The 14,086-nt window shown below is 50.3% G+C and overlaps 1 protein-coding gene across 1 annotated transcript in view; it reads right to left on the minus strand.

Annotated features, from left to right (window-relative positions):
• IL1RAPL1 (interleukin 1 receptor accessory protein like 1) overlaps window positions 1-14,086 on the minus strand; it is a 527,816-nt gene that overhangs the window by 148,972 nt on the left and 364,758 nt on the right. The window contains exons 4-5 of the mRNA XM_029080057.1: window positions 2,590-2,776; window positions 1,139-1,292 (exon numbers count right to left, since the gene is read on the minus strand). Coding sequence (XP_028935890.1) covers window positions 1,139-1,292; window positions 2,590-2,776 — 341 coding nt within the window. The remainder of the gene's footprint in view (window positions 1-1,138; window positions 1,293-2,589; window positions 2,777-14,086) is intronic.

Genomic DNA, 14,086 nt, shown 5'->3' on the forward strand with positions numbered 1-14,086 from the left:
TAATATAATAATTATGGAATTGGTTAGGCGCTCACTCTGTGCAAAGTACTGTTCTCACCGCTGGGGTGGAGACGAGGTAATCAGGTTGGACACGGTCCCTGTACCGCGTGGGACTCACGGTCTTGATCCCCATTTTAGAGATGAGATAGCCGCAGCACAGAGAAGTTAAGTGACTCGCCCAAGGTCACACAACAGACAAACGGCCGAGTCGAGGTTAGAATCCAGGTCCTCCGACTCCCAAGTCCGCGTTCTTGCCGCGAGGCCGTGCTGCTTCTGCCAAATGGTCATCACTTCCTGGTCGTGTCTGTCCAGATCCCGCCTTAATTACATCCTTACTCATCTTCAGCCTCCACCCCGGGTCCTCATCTCTAGAGAAAAGTACAGCTCGATAAGCCACTATCATGAAATTAAGATGTTCAGATCTTAAGCCTAAATCCAGCCAGAGGCCAAGACCTAATTTCCAGACCCTCCAGACGAAGCGCCCGTAAGCACGATACATTTCGGGACCGGCTCCAAAGGCATGCGTTTCCTGAGTGGCGACGTTGCTTTCCAATCACCCGAAATCCCTCCGAAGGAGGCAGCCCAGCCCACCGAAACTCTGTGGGGAATCACGTCAGTCAATTTTCCCGAGACACGCGTCAGTTTAAGACGAGCGATAAAAACCGCCCGGGTACGAGATGAGACGCCAAAGGCAAGAGGAAATCAAACTTCCGCCGTCTTCCAGTTGGAACGAGGGATACCGGGCAAGACGATTCCAATTCTTTTCACCATTCCTCCAAAGGACACACCCCTCCACCCGATCTGCCTAGGCAAAGCTAGGTCTTCTAGTGCTTCCAAAAGCCAGCCATTCCCCTCAGACACCTCGACATCTCCGTGCTGGGACCGCGCGGATCGAAACACCAACAGTGGACGCGCCACGATCTCAACATCCCTCTCGAGCACCCTCGGGAAGGGGAAGAAGCGCGACTCATCGTCCAGGGCGAAGGAGCCCATTTCCTTCCCAAGCGACCCTCTCTCCCATCCCCGGGCCGAGCACCTCTCCGATCCCCCGGCTGGTCTCCCCGCGCCCCGCGGCGAGGCGAGGTCGGACGTCAGAGGCAGGGCGGCGACGGCGCGGGGGGCCGGGCTCCGCCGTTACCTGTGACGGTCAGGTGGGTGGTCCTCCGGACGACAAAGCCTCCGGACTTCAGCTCGCAGGTGTAGTTTCCGATGTCGTCCTCCCGGACTTCCCGGATGAGGAGGACGTTCCTTTTGAACACGATGCTGGGCCTCCAGGGCCTCGCCTGACATTCCTAGGATGGAGAGGACGAGGAGCTTGTGACGCCCTCCGATCGCGGTCTCCGATGCGCCGTGGAAAGGTGGGAGGGAGAAAGCTGCTCGGGCCCACCTCTCCCGCCCCCAAATTAGGGATTACTTTTAACTGGGAAACGGGAAGCTTTCATTCTCTGCTCTAGCAGGGAAGGGAGAGACCTCAGTACCCGAGAGGCCGCGTCTAGAAGGTGAGAAGGGTGAAAAGAAGCGTGGCGTGACGGACAGGGTCCGTGCCTGGGAGTCAAAAGGACCTGCGTTTTAAACCCTCCTCCGCCACTCCTATGCTGTGTGACCTTAGGCGAGTCACTTCACGTTTCTGCGCCTCAGTTATCTCATCTATCAGATGGGGATTAAGACGGTGAGCCCCACGTGGGACAGGGCCTGTGTCCAACCTGAGGAGCTTCTATCTACCGTAGCGCTTAGTGCAGTGAGTGGCACACCGTGAGGGCTTAACAAACAGCATATTTAAAAATAGACCATCACAGGGCTGTGGCTACCGCGCCGCTCTGAGGCGATAGGAATGCCGCTCCTCTGGCCACAGAGACCTACAGCTCTTACTGTACTTACCGCCGTCCTCGTCTTTTGTGTTGTTTTTGTGCTGTTGTCGTGTTACCGTTCTCATTCTCCCTCTCCGGACGGTAAGCACTTACTACAGTGCTCTACACACAAGAAGCGCTCAATAAACACCACTGATGATGATGATTATTTTGTCACCTTTAATGACGGGCCTTCCTCAAATCCCTTCTTCTCCTGATTCTTAGATTGTGACCCCATTCGGGGGGGAAAGGGGAGAACCTCTCTAATTGTCACCTGTTTATATTTTCCCCAGTGCTTTTCAATATTTCTGTGGTATTTGTTAATTGCCTGCTACGTGTCAAGAAACGTTCTATGCGCTGGGGTAGTTGGAAGTTAATCCCGTCGGCCGCTCGGGGCTCAAATTTTAGGTAGGAGGGACAACGGGTATTTAATCTCCGTTTTACAGCTAAGGAAACGAGGTGCAGAGGAATAAAGTGACTTGCCCAAGGTCCCACAGCAAGCAACTGGCCGAGGCAGGATTAGAACCCAGGTTCTCCTGACCGCCAGGCCCGGGCTCTAACCACGGGGCCGCCCCGCTTCTCGGCGCTTAGCACAGCGAACTCCATTTCTCCTCCCGCGGCCTCCACACCGTCGAGTCGCTCAGAGGGAAGGAAGCCCGGCTGGGAAGCACCAAGGGAGTGTGGGGAGGCTCGGACGCAGGCGAGCTGTCGCGTGCCGAGCGCATCTCCTCTCCTCCCTCACCTTATACCACAGGATCTCCGGCTCCCGCGACGGCATGAAGAAATCCTCCACGTCGCGACAGGAGATCTCCTTGCTTTTGCTGAGCTCTGCTTTTTCGAAGTATTTCATCTTGGAGTTGTAGCAGAGGCCGGTGTCATTCTCCCCGACCGTGAGCGAGATGGACACCTTCATACAGTAGGTGGAGTTTCTGGAGGCGGAAAAGGAGGAACAGAGACGCACGGTGAAACACGAGCGGACACCAGGACTCCGATTCCGGGCCGCCGGCGTGGCCTGCTGGGATAGAGGAAGGGCCCGGGAGTCAGAAGGTCATGGGTTCTAAACCCGGCCCCGCCACTTGTCTGCTGTGTGACCTGGGGCAAGACACGTAACTTCTCTGGGCCTCGGGTACCTCATCTGTCAAATGCGCATTGAGACCGTGAGCCCCACACGGGGCAGGGACTGTGACCAACCCGATTTGTTTGTTACCCACCTTGGGGATTAGCACAGTGCCTGGCACACAGTAAGTACTTAGTAAATACCACAGTTATTGTTGTCTTTCTTCTTCTTATTAAGCCATGTTGACATCATTTGGTTTATCTGATGCTCCTGTTAGACTTTTCCAAGGGCTCGGTACATTTCACGACATCCATTACCTTTTCTACCTCTCTTGTGTTTCTGTTTCTTTGTTTTATTTTTAACGGTATTTGTTAAGCGCTTACTCTGTGCCAGGCGTGGGGCTCACAGTCTTCAGCCCTATTTTACAGATGAGGTAACTGAGGCGCAGAAAAGCAAAGTAACTTGCCCACTGATTCAATCATATTCACTGAACGCTTACTGTGGGCAGAGCAACGCAGTAAGCACTTGGCAGAGTACAGTATAACAACGAACAGACACATTCCCTGCCCACAGTGAGCTTCCAGTCTGGGGGGGAGGGCACAGATATTAATAGAAATAAATTAGGCATATGTATAAATACCCAACCATACATCATATATTTCCCTAATTTATAAATTCAATTTCAACACAACCTCAAATCAGCTCGTACGTCAGGACTGTCTGAACAAAAGCCTCTCGCCAATACTCTGTATTTTTTTTTTTTAAATCACTATAAACTTCCACCCGCTTTTTAATTATTTTAGTGCTTTTCTCTCCAATGACTAATCTGAAGCAGAGTGGCTCAGTGGAAAGAGCCCGGGCTTGGGAGTTAGAGGTCAGGGGTTCTAATCCCGGCTCTGCAGCTTGTCAGCTGTGTGACTGTGGGCAAGTTACTTCACTTCTCTGTGCCTCGGTTACCTCATCTGGAAAATGGGGATTAAGACGGTAAGCCTCACGTGGGACAACCTCATTTCCCTGTATCTACGCCGGAGCTTAAAACAGTGCTGTGCATGTAGTAAGCGCTTACCAAATGCCAACATTCTTAACAAATCATATTTTTTAAAAAAATAGGGCCATAGGCAGAAAAGAGCAAAATCCTCCTTCCTTTTTCTGGTGAAGGAACAACCGGCCGGTACTATTTCCTGAGCAAATGCCATATCCATTAATGGTGTTTAATGAAAGCTTACTGTGTGAACAGCACTGTACCATACCCTTGGAGAATACAATCGAACAGAACTGGGAGACGCTTCCTGTCAAACAACACAGTAAACAGATGTGATGCCTGGATTTACAGAGTGACAGATGCTGAAATAACTTACAGAGAAGAGAAAAGAGAAATAGATTTGAACGTGAGCTCTAGAGACGGACAGAATTCCTAAATGAAGAAAATACTTTGGCTCCGCAGGAAATGTGATCCTGTTTGACTCCCGTGCTATACGTGGGAATAGGCTTGTGAAATGCACGTATATTCCAACGGGCAAAGAGTCCGATCGATCAAACCGTCGATCGGCGACACTGATCCGCGGCCGACTACGCGCAGAGCGCAGCACTGAGCACTGGTTGGGGGTCAAGATCCCTACCCCTGAGGAGCGTACAAGGTATTGTACCGTATTCATTTGCTGTAATTAACTGTATAATGTAAACCTAATCATTTTGTCATGGTTTTTCGATTTTGTATATTTATTTTCATGCTGCTGATTTTTCTTTACTGATTTGGTAAGATTTGTTTTAACAGAGCAATTATTATATGGTGACTTCCCCCTGCCATGAATTATTTAAGATTTTTCTAGGTTTTCAGATTATAGCACTCCCTCTCCCCCTTTAGACTTTAAACTCCCTCTCAGCTCGTCTGTAACTCTTCCTCAACCGTACTTTCAAGCCCTCAATCACCTTGCCCCTCCTAGCTCACCTAGCTGCGCTCCTACTACAATCCAGCCTGCGCACTCCGCTCCTCTAATGCCAACTTACTTGATGATGTTGTCTTGTTTATGTTTCATTCTGTTTTGCTCTGCCTTTTGTCTCCCCTGTTTAGACTGTGAGCCCGCCAATGGGCAGGGATTGTCTCTGTCGGTTGCCAAACTGTACATTCCAAGCGCTTAGTACAGTGCTCTGCACACAGTAAGCGCTCAATAAATACTATTGAATGAATGAATGAACTCATCTTTCTCCTTGCCGACTCCTCACCCATGTTCTGCCCCTGGCCTGAAATGCCCTTCCTCTTCATATCTGACAGACGTGCACGCGCCGCCCCGCTTCAAAGCCTTATAGCAGGCCCATCTCCTCCGACTGGCCTTTCCTGACTAAGCCCTCCTTTCCTCTTCTCCCACTCCCTTCTGCGTCGCCCTCGTACTTGAATTTGCTCACTGTATTCGCCCTCCCTCAGCCCATCACCTAGCTACACGTCCAATTCTTTTATTTATTTTAACATCTGTCTACCCTGTAGAGTGTTAGTTCTCTGTGGGCAGGGAATGTGTCTACCAATTCTTTTTATTGTCCTCTCCCAAGTGCTCAGTACAGCGTTCCGCAGACAGTAAGCATTCAAATTCTACTGAGTTACTGATGCTCTTCTGTGCTCTCGGAACAGTGCTCCTCACACAGCAGGTGCTCAGCAAATACCACTAGAGACTCCAAATCCAACCTAGAGAGAAGATCGCTGAATTCTCCTTCCACCGCCCATCAGCTAATACTATTCACCGGTATCGAACACCGTGCTAAACGCACGTAAGGACGCAAGATGATTACGTCGGCCCCGATCTAGAACGTGCGGTAAGAGACGAATGACTAAGTAATGATTTGGGGATTCGATAAGTGTCCAGTGTGCTGTAATTTCTGTCACAGATGGCAGAAAATGTTTGAAACTTTTACAAGTCTTAAAAATCTGGGCTAGCGGAAGGGGTGGGGAGTGGGAAAAGAGGAAGAGGAGCAGGGAGGAGAGAGAGAGTGGCTGTAAATTTACTCCGTTTTAACCCCGAATCTCCCTTTCAATCGTTTAATGGATGGTATTTATTGAGCGCTGACTGTATAGAGAGTTTGGGAGTGTCCAATATAATGAACTTAAAATCTAGCAAGGGTGCCAGACGGAACAATACGGATTACAGGTCTCCTATGAATTAAAGGAATGAGATAAAATATCTTGCGGCCTCATCTGAAGCCTGCAGAGGGTTCTTCCCTGTAGTTGATTTTCAGCAAATCTCAGTCAGGCCCCATTCAAGTGAAAGTCCATTTTAAAAGGTTGCCCGGAATCGCAGAGACCGGAGACGGAGGCCCTCAAGGGAAAACACGGGTCCAAAAAGTCACAGGAGCCCCTTCTTTCCCACGTCTGTTCCTTGGCCTCGGGGACACGGAACCCGAAGGAATCCCCGGCCGAAAACGCTCAAATATGTGGGGGACGTGGGAGTCAAAATGAAGACGGGAACTACGGACGTCCGGGGCGACGGTGACCAGCCTTGTGTCTTCAGCAAAGGTGAGGGGGCTGAGAAGCAGCGTGGCCTAGCGGGTAGAGCCCGGACCCGGGAGGCCGAAGGATCTGGCTTCTAATCCCGGCCTCGGCCCTTGTCGGCTGCGCGACCTTGGGCAAGTCAATTACCTTATCTGCAAAATGGGGATTAAGACTGTGAGCCCCATGCGGTACGGGGGCTGTGTCCAACTTGATTATCTGGTATCCATCCCAGCGCTTAGTACAGTGCCTGGCACGTACTAAGCACTTTACAGATACCATAAAAAATTGCCCAAACTGAGGTCAGAAGCGAGATCACCCCGCATCTCAAGGCCCACTCCCCAAAGGCATGGTGCTCTGTACTGAGTGGTCAGCCCTCTGCATGCAGTGGTGGTGGGGTCGTTCAGTACAGCCCACAACAAGAGCCCAGCACAGTGTTCAGGATCCAGGGGGTACCCAAGACAACAATTTGTCTCTAGAAGGAGCCCAGGTGGCTCCAGAATCCGGGCGTTAGAACCGTGCAGCGCTTACTACAGTGCCTGGCCCACGGTAAGCGCTTAAACACCATCATCGCCATCATCATCATTTTCTTTTTTACTACTGCAACTATTATTCCTTCCACTAGCAATAATCCCGGCTCCGCCACCTTTCTGCCGTGTGGCCTCGGGCGAGTCCCTTCACTTCTCTGTGCCTCAGTGGCCTCCTCTGTAAAATGGGGATCCAGACAGGGGGCCCCAGGTGGAACAGGGACTGGGTCCAACCTGATTACCTGGTATCTACCCCAGTGCTTAGAACAGCGCGTGGCACTTTGTAAACGATTAACAAATACCCCAATTATTATTATTATTACCACTCCTACTATTTCTCCTACTAATAATAGTGATTGTCATATTTGCTAAGTGCTTATTATATGTATTAAGCACTATATTAAATGCTGGAGTAGAAGAAAACCAGGTCCCACGTGGGGCTCACCGTCTTAGTAAGAGGGAGAAGAAAGTGGAAAACCTCCACTTTGCAGATGAGGGAACTGAGGCACAGAGAAGTGACGGGACTTGCTCGAGGACACGCGACAGACGGGGGGGCGAAGCCGCGATTAGAACCCGGATCCTCTGACTCCCAGGCCTGCGTTCCGTCCACTAGGCCATGCTGCTTCTCTTTCACCCCGAGGAAGGAGTCATTTCACTTTTCGAATGCCACGCGGCCCATTAGGAGCACAATTTCGGCCTCTGTAAATAAGGGCTAGGACTCGGAATGTGTGTGTAAGACACAGGGAACATTTATTTTCATCTCGGCCTGGGCAGGTGCTTGGGCTACGCAGGGTACCACTGGCGAAATGATTCTCCTCAGATAAATATCAGACTGGAGGTTCCTTATCTTCTAAATATGCCTGACATTTTCACGATGCAGAGGCCGACCGAAATCACTGTTATCACAGAAGGAGGCCGGCGAAACCAGCCAGAAGCAGCCGGCGGATCTAGAGCGGCAGCTAGGAGTCGAAATACGGGAGGCCTCCGGGGGCGAGGAAAGTCTACTCTGAATAGAGATGAGAGGGAAACGGGCCACGGACTAAGGTAAATATAGCAGCGTGGCTCAGTGGAAAGAGCCCGGGCTTGGGAGTCAGAGGTCATGAGCTCGAATCCCAGCTCTGCCACTTGTCAGCTGTGCGACTGTGGGCGAGTCACTTCACTTCTCTGTGCCTCAGTTACCTCATCTGTAAAATGGGGATGAAGACTGTGAGCCCCACGTGGGACAACCTGATTCCCCTGCGTCTACCCCAGCGCGTAGAACAGTGCTCTGCACATAGTAAGCGCTTAACAAATACCAGCATTATTACACAGATGTGCCGAGGCTATGATGACCTCTCGTGGCTGCAGAATTCCCCTCGATTTTTAGCCAGAAAGGCCTTCCTCGGTGGATGCCGGGACGAGAGCCTGGATTAACGCCTTCCCTCTGCATATCTGACAGACCATCACTCGCCCCACCTTTAAAACCTTGTTAAATGCACATCTTCCCCACGAGGCCTTCCCCGCCTAAGCCCTCATTTCCTCTTCTCCCACCTGCATCTTCGTGGGCTGGGAACGGGACAACCCAAACCCTCAGTACAGCGCCCCGCACACAGGCAGCGCTCAATCAAGCCAGGAATGGTATTTATGGACCGCTTCTGATGCGCTGAGCTCAGTAAAAATGACGGGCCGATCGAAGAACGTGAAAGAAGACGCTCGGTATTCTAATTCGCGTGACGACCTCCTTCCCGTTGAAGCTTCCCTGCGGATTTCCGCTGGGAGGGGTCGGGCTATCCGCGTATCCGCACCCGTCTAGTCGCTTCAACCCCAAAGCCCTCTTGGCTTTTCCCTTTCCTTAAAGCTGGCTGAATTGGATGGCTTCCTTGAGGGACAGCTACCAATTCATACAACGGTAACCTTGAGCAAACAAGAGAAATGATAGCAGATGAACTCCTGAAGTTACTTTTCTTTCAAGGGCTTCCAAGTTCGCCCCAACAGGCTCCTCATCTAAAAGTGTGGATGAACCCGAGCTGGGGCAGCAATGAAATAGGACCTCGTGTCTTCCGAGAACACTCTATTAGAGAAAGGAATCCGGCGGGACTCAGACACGCCCCCCCCCCCCCAACATCCACCTCCTTCCCAGAGACATTTCATTAAATTCTTGGCCGCGCCAGCTCAGAAACACTTCCATTTCCCCTCGACGTCGAAGCTGAGGCTGTCTGGGGAAGGGAGACTGCCAGCTTGTTGATAAAGATCACAACACCCTGCAAGGAGCTCATATGGGCAAGTCACAACTTCTCTGTGCCTCAGTTCCCTCATCTGTAAAATGGGGATTAACTGCGAACCTCACGTGGGACGACCTGATGACCCCGTATCTCCCCCAGCGCTTAGGACAGTGCTCTGCACATAGTAAGCGCTTAACAAATACCAACATTATTATGATTATTATATCACCGGATCGAGCCACTTTGTGTCTGCCAACTCTTTTGTGCTGTATTCATTCAGTCGTACTTATTGAGCGCTTACTGTGTGCAGAACACTGTACTAAGCGCTTGGACTCTCCCCGGTGCTCAGTACAGTGCTCCCACACAGAAAGCGCTCAGTAAATACCACTGATCGATCAACCGTTTCTCCCACTGGGAGCAACTCCCTGGGAAGGCAGAAGAATCTGGGATCTCATCCCCGCTCGGCCCCTGTGTGACCCGAGGCGAGTCACTCTGCTTCTCTATGGCTCAGTTCCCTCCTCTGCAAAATGGGGATAAAGACGCCGAGCCCCACGTGGGACACCGACTGTGTCCAACCTGATTACCTGGTACGGACCCAGCGCTTAGTAAAGTATTGAGCATCTAGTAGGCGCTTAATAAGCACCATTTAAAAAAAGTCATACGGTCTGTTCATCTTGGAGAGCCACAGTCCTGTGGTTGATATATGGCCATGATCTCCATTAAGCAGTTGGAAAAGTCTTGGTGGGGGGTGGCGTTCATTCATTCAATAGTATTTATTGAGCGCTTACTATGTGCAGAGCACTGTACTAAGCGCTTGGAATGGACAAATCGGTAACAGATGGAGACGGTCCCCGCCCTTTGACGGGCTTACGGTCTAATCGGGGGAGACGGACGGACAAGAACAATAGCAATAAATAGAATCAAGATAAATAGAATTGTTAAATGGAAGGAGGAGGTGAGGGTTATCACTAGAGAGGTAAATAAGTGTATTTAGAAAGGAATCTGGCAGTAAGTTTGCTAGACAAAGCAAATATAATAGTAATAATCATAATTTAAAAAGGTACTAATAATAGTGATGGTGGTATTTTTTGGCTTCCTAGGGAATAGGAACTGTGCTAACATTAGTGTGGATTACTGTGTCCAACCAGATTTGTTTGTATCCACCCCAGCACTCAGTACAGAGCCTGCCACGTAGTAAGTGCTTAACAAATGCCAATTATAAGCGCTTAGTACAGTGCTCTGCACACGGTAAGCGCTCAATAAATGCGATTGAATGAATAAGAGGGTCAGACGCAGTCTGTGTCCCACAGATCCCACAGTCTAAGAGGGTAACATGTCCCCACTATATTGATGATGAAGCTGAGGCCCAGAAAGGTTAAGTCACTTGCCCAAGTCACACAGCAGGCAGGTGACAGAGCCGGGACTAGAACCCGGGTCTACCGACTCTCCGCCCTGACCTCCTTCCTCCTCCCGCTGCATCTGCTCTAAAAAAGCAAGCTTTAGGAAACAAGATATTATTATAAAGAGGACTTTCCTTAAGACTGTAAGCGCACTGTGGGCAGGGAGTGTGTCTACCAACTGTTATATTGTTACACTGTACTCTCCTAGGCACTTAATACAGTGCTCTGAACACAGTAAGCACACGGCTGATGCTATAAAGTCAAAGGATCGATGGTATTTACTGAGGGCTTACTGTGTGTCAAACACTGCACTAAGATTTGGGGAGAGTAGACGATGCATTCATTCAGTAGTATTTATTGAGCGCTTACTATGTGCAGAGCACTGTACTAAGCGCTTGGAATGTACAAATCGGTAACAGATAGAGACGGTCCCTGCCCTTTGACGGGCTTACGGTCTAATCGGGGGAGACGGACAGACAAGGACAATAGCAATAAATAGAATCAAGATCAATAAATAGAAGAAAGAAAGAAAGAAAGGAGGGAAGGGAAGGGAAGGGAAGGGAAGGGAAGGGAAGGGAAGGGAAGGGAAGGGAAGGGAAGGGAAGGGAAGGGAAGGGAAGGGAAGGGAAGGGAAGGGAAGGGAAGGGAAGGGAAGGGAAGGGAAGGGAAGGGAAGGGAAGGGAAGGGAAGGGAAGGGAAGGGAAGGGAAGGGAAGGGAAGGAAGAAATAATGAAAGGAAAGAAAAGAAAAGAAAGGAAAGGAAAGAAAAGAAAGGATAAATAGAATGCATTCAAGTTGGAGGACTTTTTCACTGCTCACAAGGAGCTTACAGTCTAATAATAATGTCGGTATTTGTTAAGCGCTTACTATGTGCAGAGCACTGTTCTAAGCGCTGGGGCAGATACAGGGTAATCAGTTTGTCCCACGTGAGGCTCACAGATAATCCCCATTTTACAGATAAGGTAACTGAGGCCCAGAGAAGTTAAGTGACTCGCCCACAGTCACACAGCTGCCAAGTGGCAGAGCCGGGAGTCGAACCCATGACCTCTGCTCCCGAAGGCCACGCTCTTTTCACTGAGCCACGCTGCTTCTCGGTCTACAACTCCATGCCTGCCATCCCTAGTAGAGAGACCAACCTCCGTGCAGCCGGTACCAAGTCCTGGGAAATCTTATCCGTGAGATAAGATTATCTTATCTCCCCACCATCTACCACCAACACGACGCCCCTGAGAATTTCAGTCAGTCCATCGTATTTATTGAGCGCTTACCGTGGGCAGAGCCCTGTACTAAGCACTCAGGAGGGTACGATATAAGAGACACATTCCCTGCCTCTCCTCTCTCTCAGCGAGCGGGGGCGGGGGGGGCCCGGCTACCAAAAACTCAATGAAGAATTTCCAATTTCCAAGAAGTTAGAAATGATTTTCAGCCTCTCGCTGCTCTTCGGTGGTCAGCACACGGATGGCGATCAGGTTATTGATTCATCTGCTACTGCCTGGCTGCGACCCGCCTCCGGGCGTGCAGGGGATCCATACGTTTCCTCAATCCTTGAGAACGTAAGCTCATGCCGGGAAGGGAACGCGACAGCCAACTCTCATTACAGTGCCCTCCACGTAGTAAGCGCTCGATAATCACTATCGATTGGAGAGTCCAACCTAGGACCTGACTTGTCCCGACCCCAGCGCTTAGGACAGTGTTTGACACAAAGTAAGCGCTTAACATGTACCACAAAACAGTGAACTCCTAAGGGAAAGTGAAGCAATATGAAAAAGATGGGGAGTTCTGCGATCACAGAGAGTGGTTAGTACAGTGCCTGACACACAGTAAGCGCTTAGGAAATGCCATAAGAAAAAGATTAGGGACCGTAAAAACTTGGAGAAGCAGCACGGCCTAGTGGAAAGAACACGGGCCCGGAAGTGAGAGGGATCTGGGTTCTAATCCTTGCTCCGCCACATGTCTGATGTGTGACGTCGGGCAAGTCGCTTCACTTCTCCGAGCCTCGGTCGCCGCAACTGTAAAATCGGGATTAAGAACGGGAGCCCCACTGGAGACATGGACCGCGTCCAACCTGATTTGCTTTTATCTTCCCTAATACGCGGTACAGTTAGCCGGGGACCTAGAAAGCGCGTAACAAATACCGTTAATAAAAAGCCAAAAACCCCAAAACCTTTAAGGCTCATCCCATCGCACTTCTGTACACATTCTTTTATACTTTGCCACTTCCTCTACCTGTAATTTATTTTAATGTCCGAATCCCCGTCTAGACCGTAAGGTCTCTGTGGGCAGGGGATGTATGGGTTACGCTGCTATTTTATACTCTCCCAACTGCTTCGTACGGCGCTCTGCACACAGCGAGCGCTCAGTAAACACAACCGCCCGACTGACGGCGCCAAGGCCGGCTCCGTTGCTCCAGGGGTGACTTTCATAAACCAATGCTTTAGAAAACAAACGTGCCGTTCGTTTAACGATCGCTACATTTTGTAGTTTTCATTACCGATACGAACGTCGTCGGTGTGTGGGACGGCAGAAGGTGTAAATACGCCGACATAGAAATTGAAGTCTGGCTAATTATGATTGCATCGAGCTGAGGTGTCTCTATGCCCTATCCATAAATAAAGATTCCGTCGTAAATTTGCTTCCTAGGTGAAACTCCCAGGTCTCTGCCTGAGTGGTAGAGTCACCGCACTTCCATTTCTTTTTCCCGTTTCGTTTTCCCTTTCTGCCTCGATTTTCGCCACGGTCTAGTGGATAAGGCAAGGGCCTGGGAGTCCAAAGGACCTGGGTTCCAATCCCGACGCCTCCACTCGTCTGCTGTGTGACCATGGGCAAGTCGCTTTGCTTCTCTGGGTCTCGGTTACCTCATCTGTCAAATGGCCATTAAGACTGTGAGCCCCAAGTGGGACACGGGCTTTGTCTGATTCAATAATAATAATAATGTTGGTATTGGTTAAGCGCTTACTATGTGCCGAGCACTGTTCTAAGCGCTGGGATAGACACAGGGGAATCGGGTTGTCCGACGTGGGGCTCACAGTCTCAATGCCCATTTGACAGATGAGGGAACTGAGGCACAGAGAGGTTAAGTGACTCGCCCACAGTCACACGGCTGACAAGTGGCAGAGCCGGGATTCAAACCCACGACCGCTGACTCCAAAGCCCGGGCTCTTTCCACTGAGCCACGCTGCTTCTCCCATTTAATTAACTTCTATCTACCTCATTGCTTAGAATAGTGTTTGACGTATAATAAGTGCTTAACGAATGCCATAAAACAAAGAAACAAAGATTGGGCAGAGACTGTGTTGCACACGGGGCTCTAAGCCTTAATCCCCATTTTCAAGATGAAGTAACTGAGGGACAGAGAAGTGAAATGACTTGCCAAAGGTCACACAGCAGTCAAGGGGGAGGAACCGGGATCGGAACCCGGGTCCCCGGACTCCCAGCCCGTGCTCTTCCCACTAGACCACCCTGCTTCTCAACGCCTTGGTGTTCTGCCTCTGCTGATTTCATCCTTCACCCGGAATTCACCCGCTCCCCTAGAGTGTCTCTTTCTTCTTTGTGTAATAATAATAAGGTTGGTATTTGTTA

This window comes from Ornithorhynchus anatinus, chromosome 15 (genome assembly GCF_004115215.2).
Source record: "Ornithorhynchus anatinus isolate Pmale09 chromosome 15, mOrnAna1.pri.v4, whole genome shotgun sequence".
Classification (NCBI taxonomy): Eukaryota; Metazoa; Chordata; class Mammalia; order Monotremata; family Ornithorhynchidae; genus Ornithorhynchus; species Ornithorhynchus anatinus.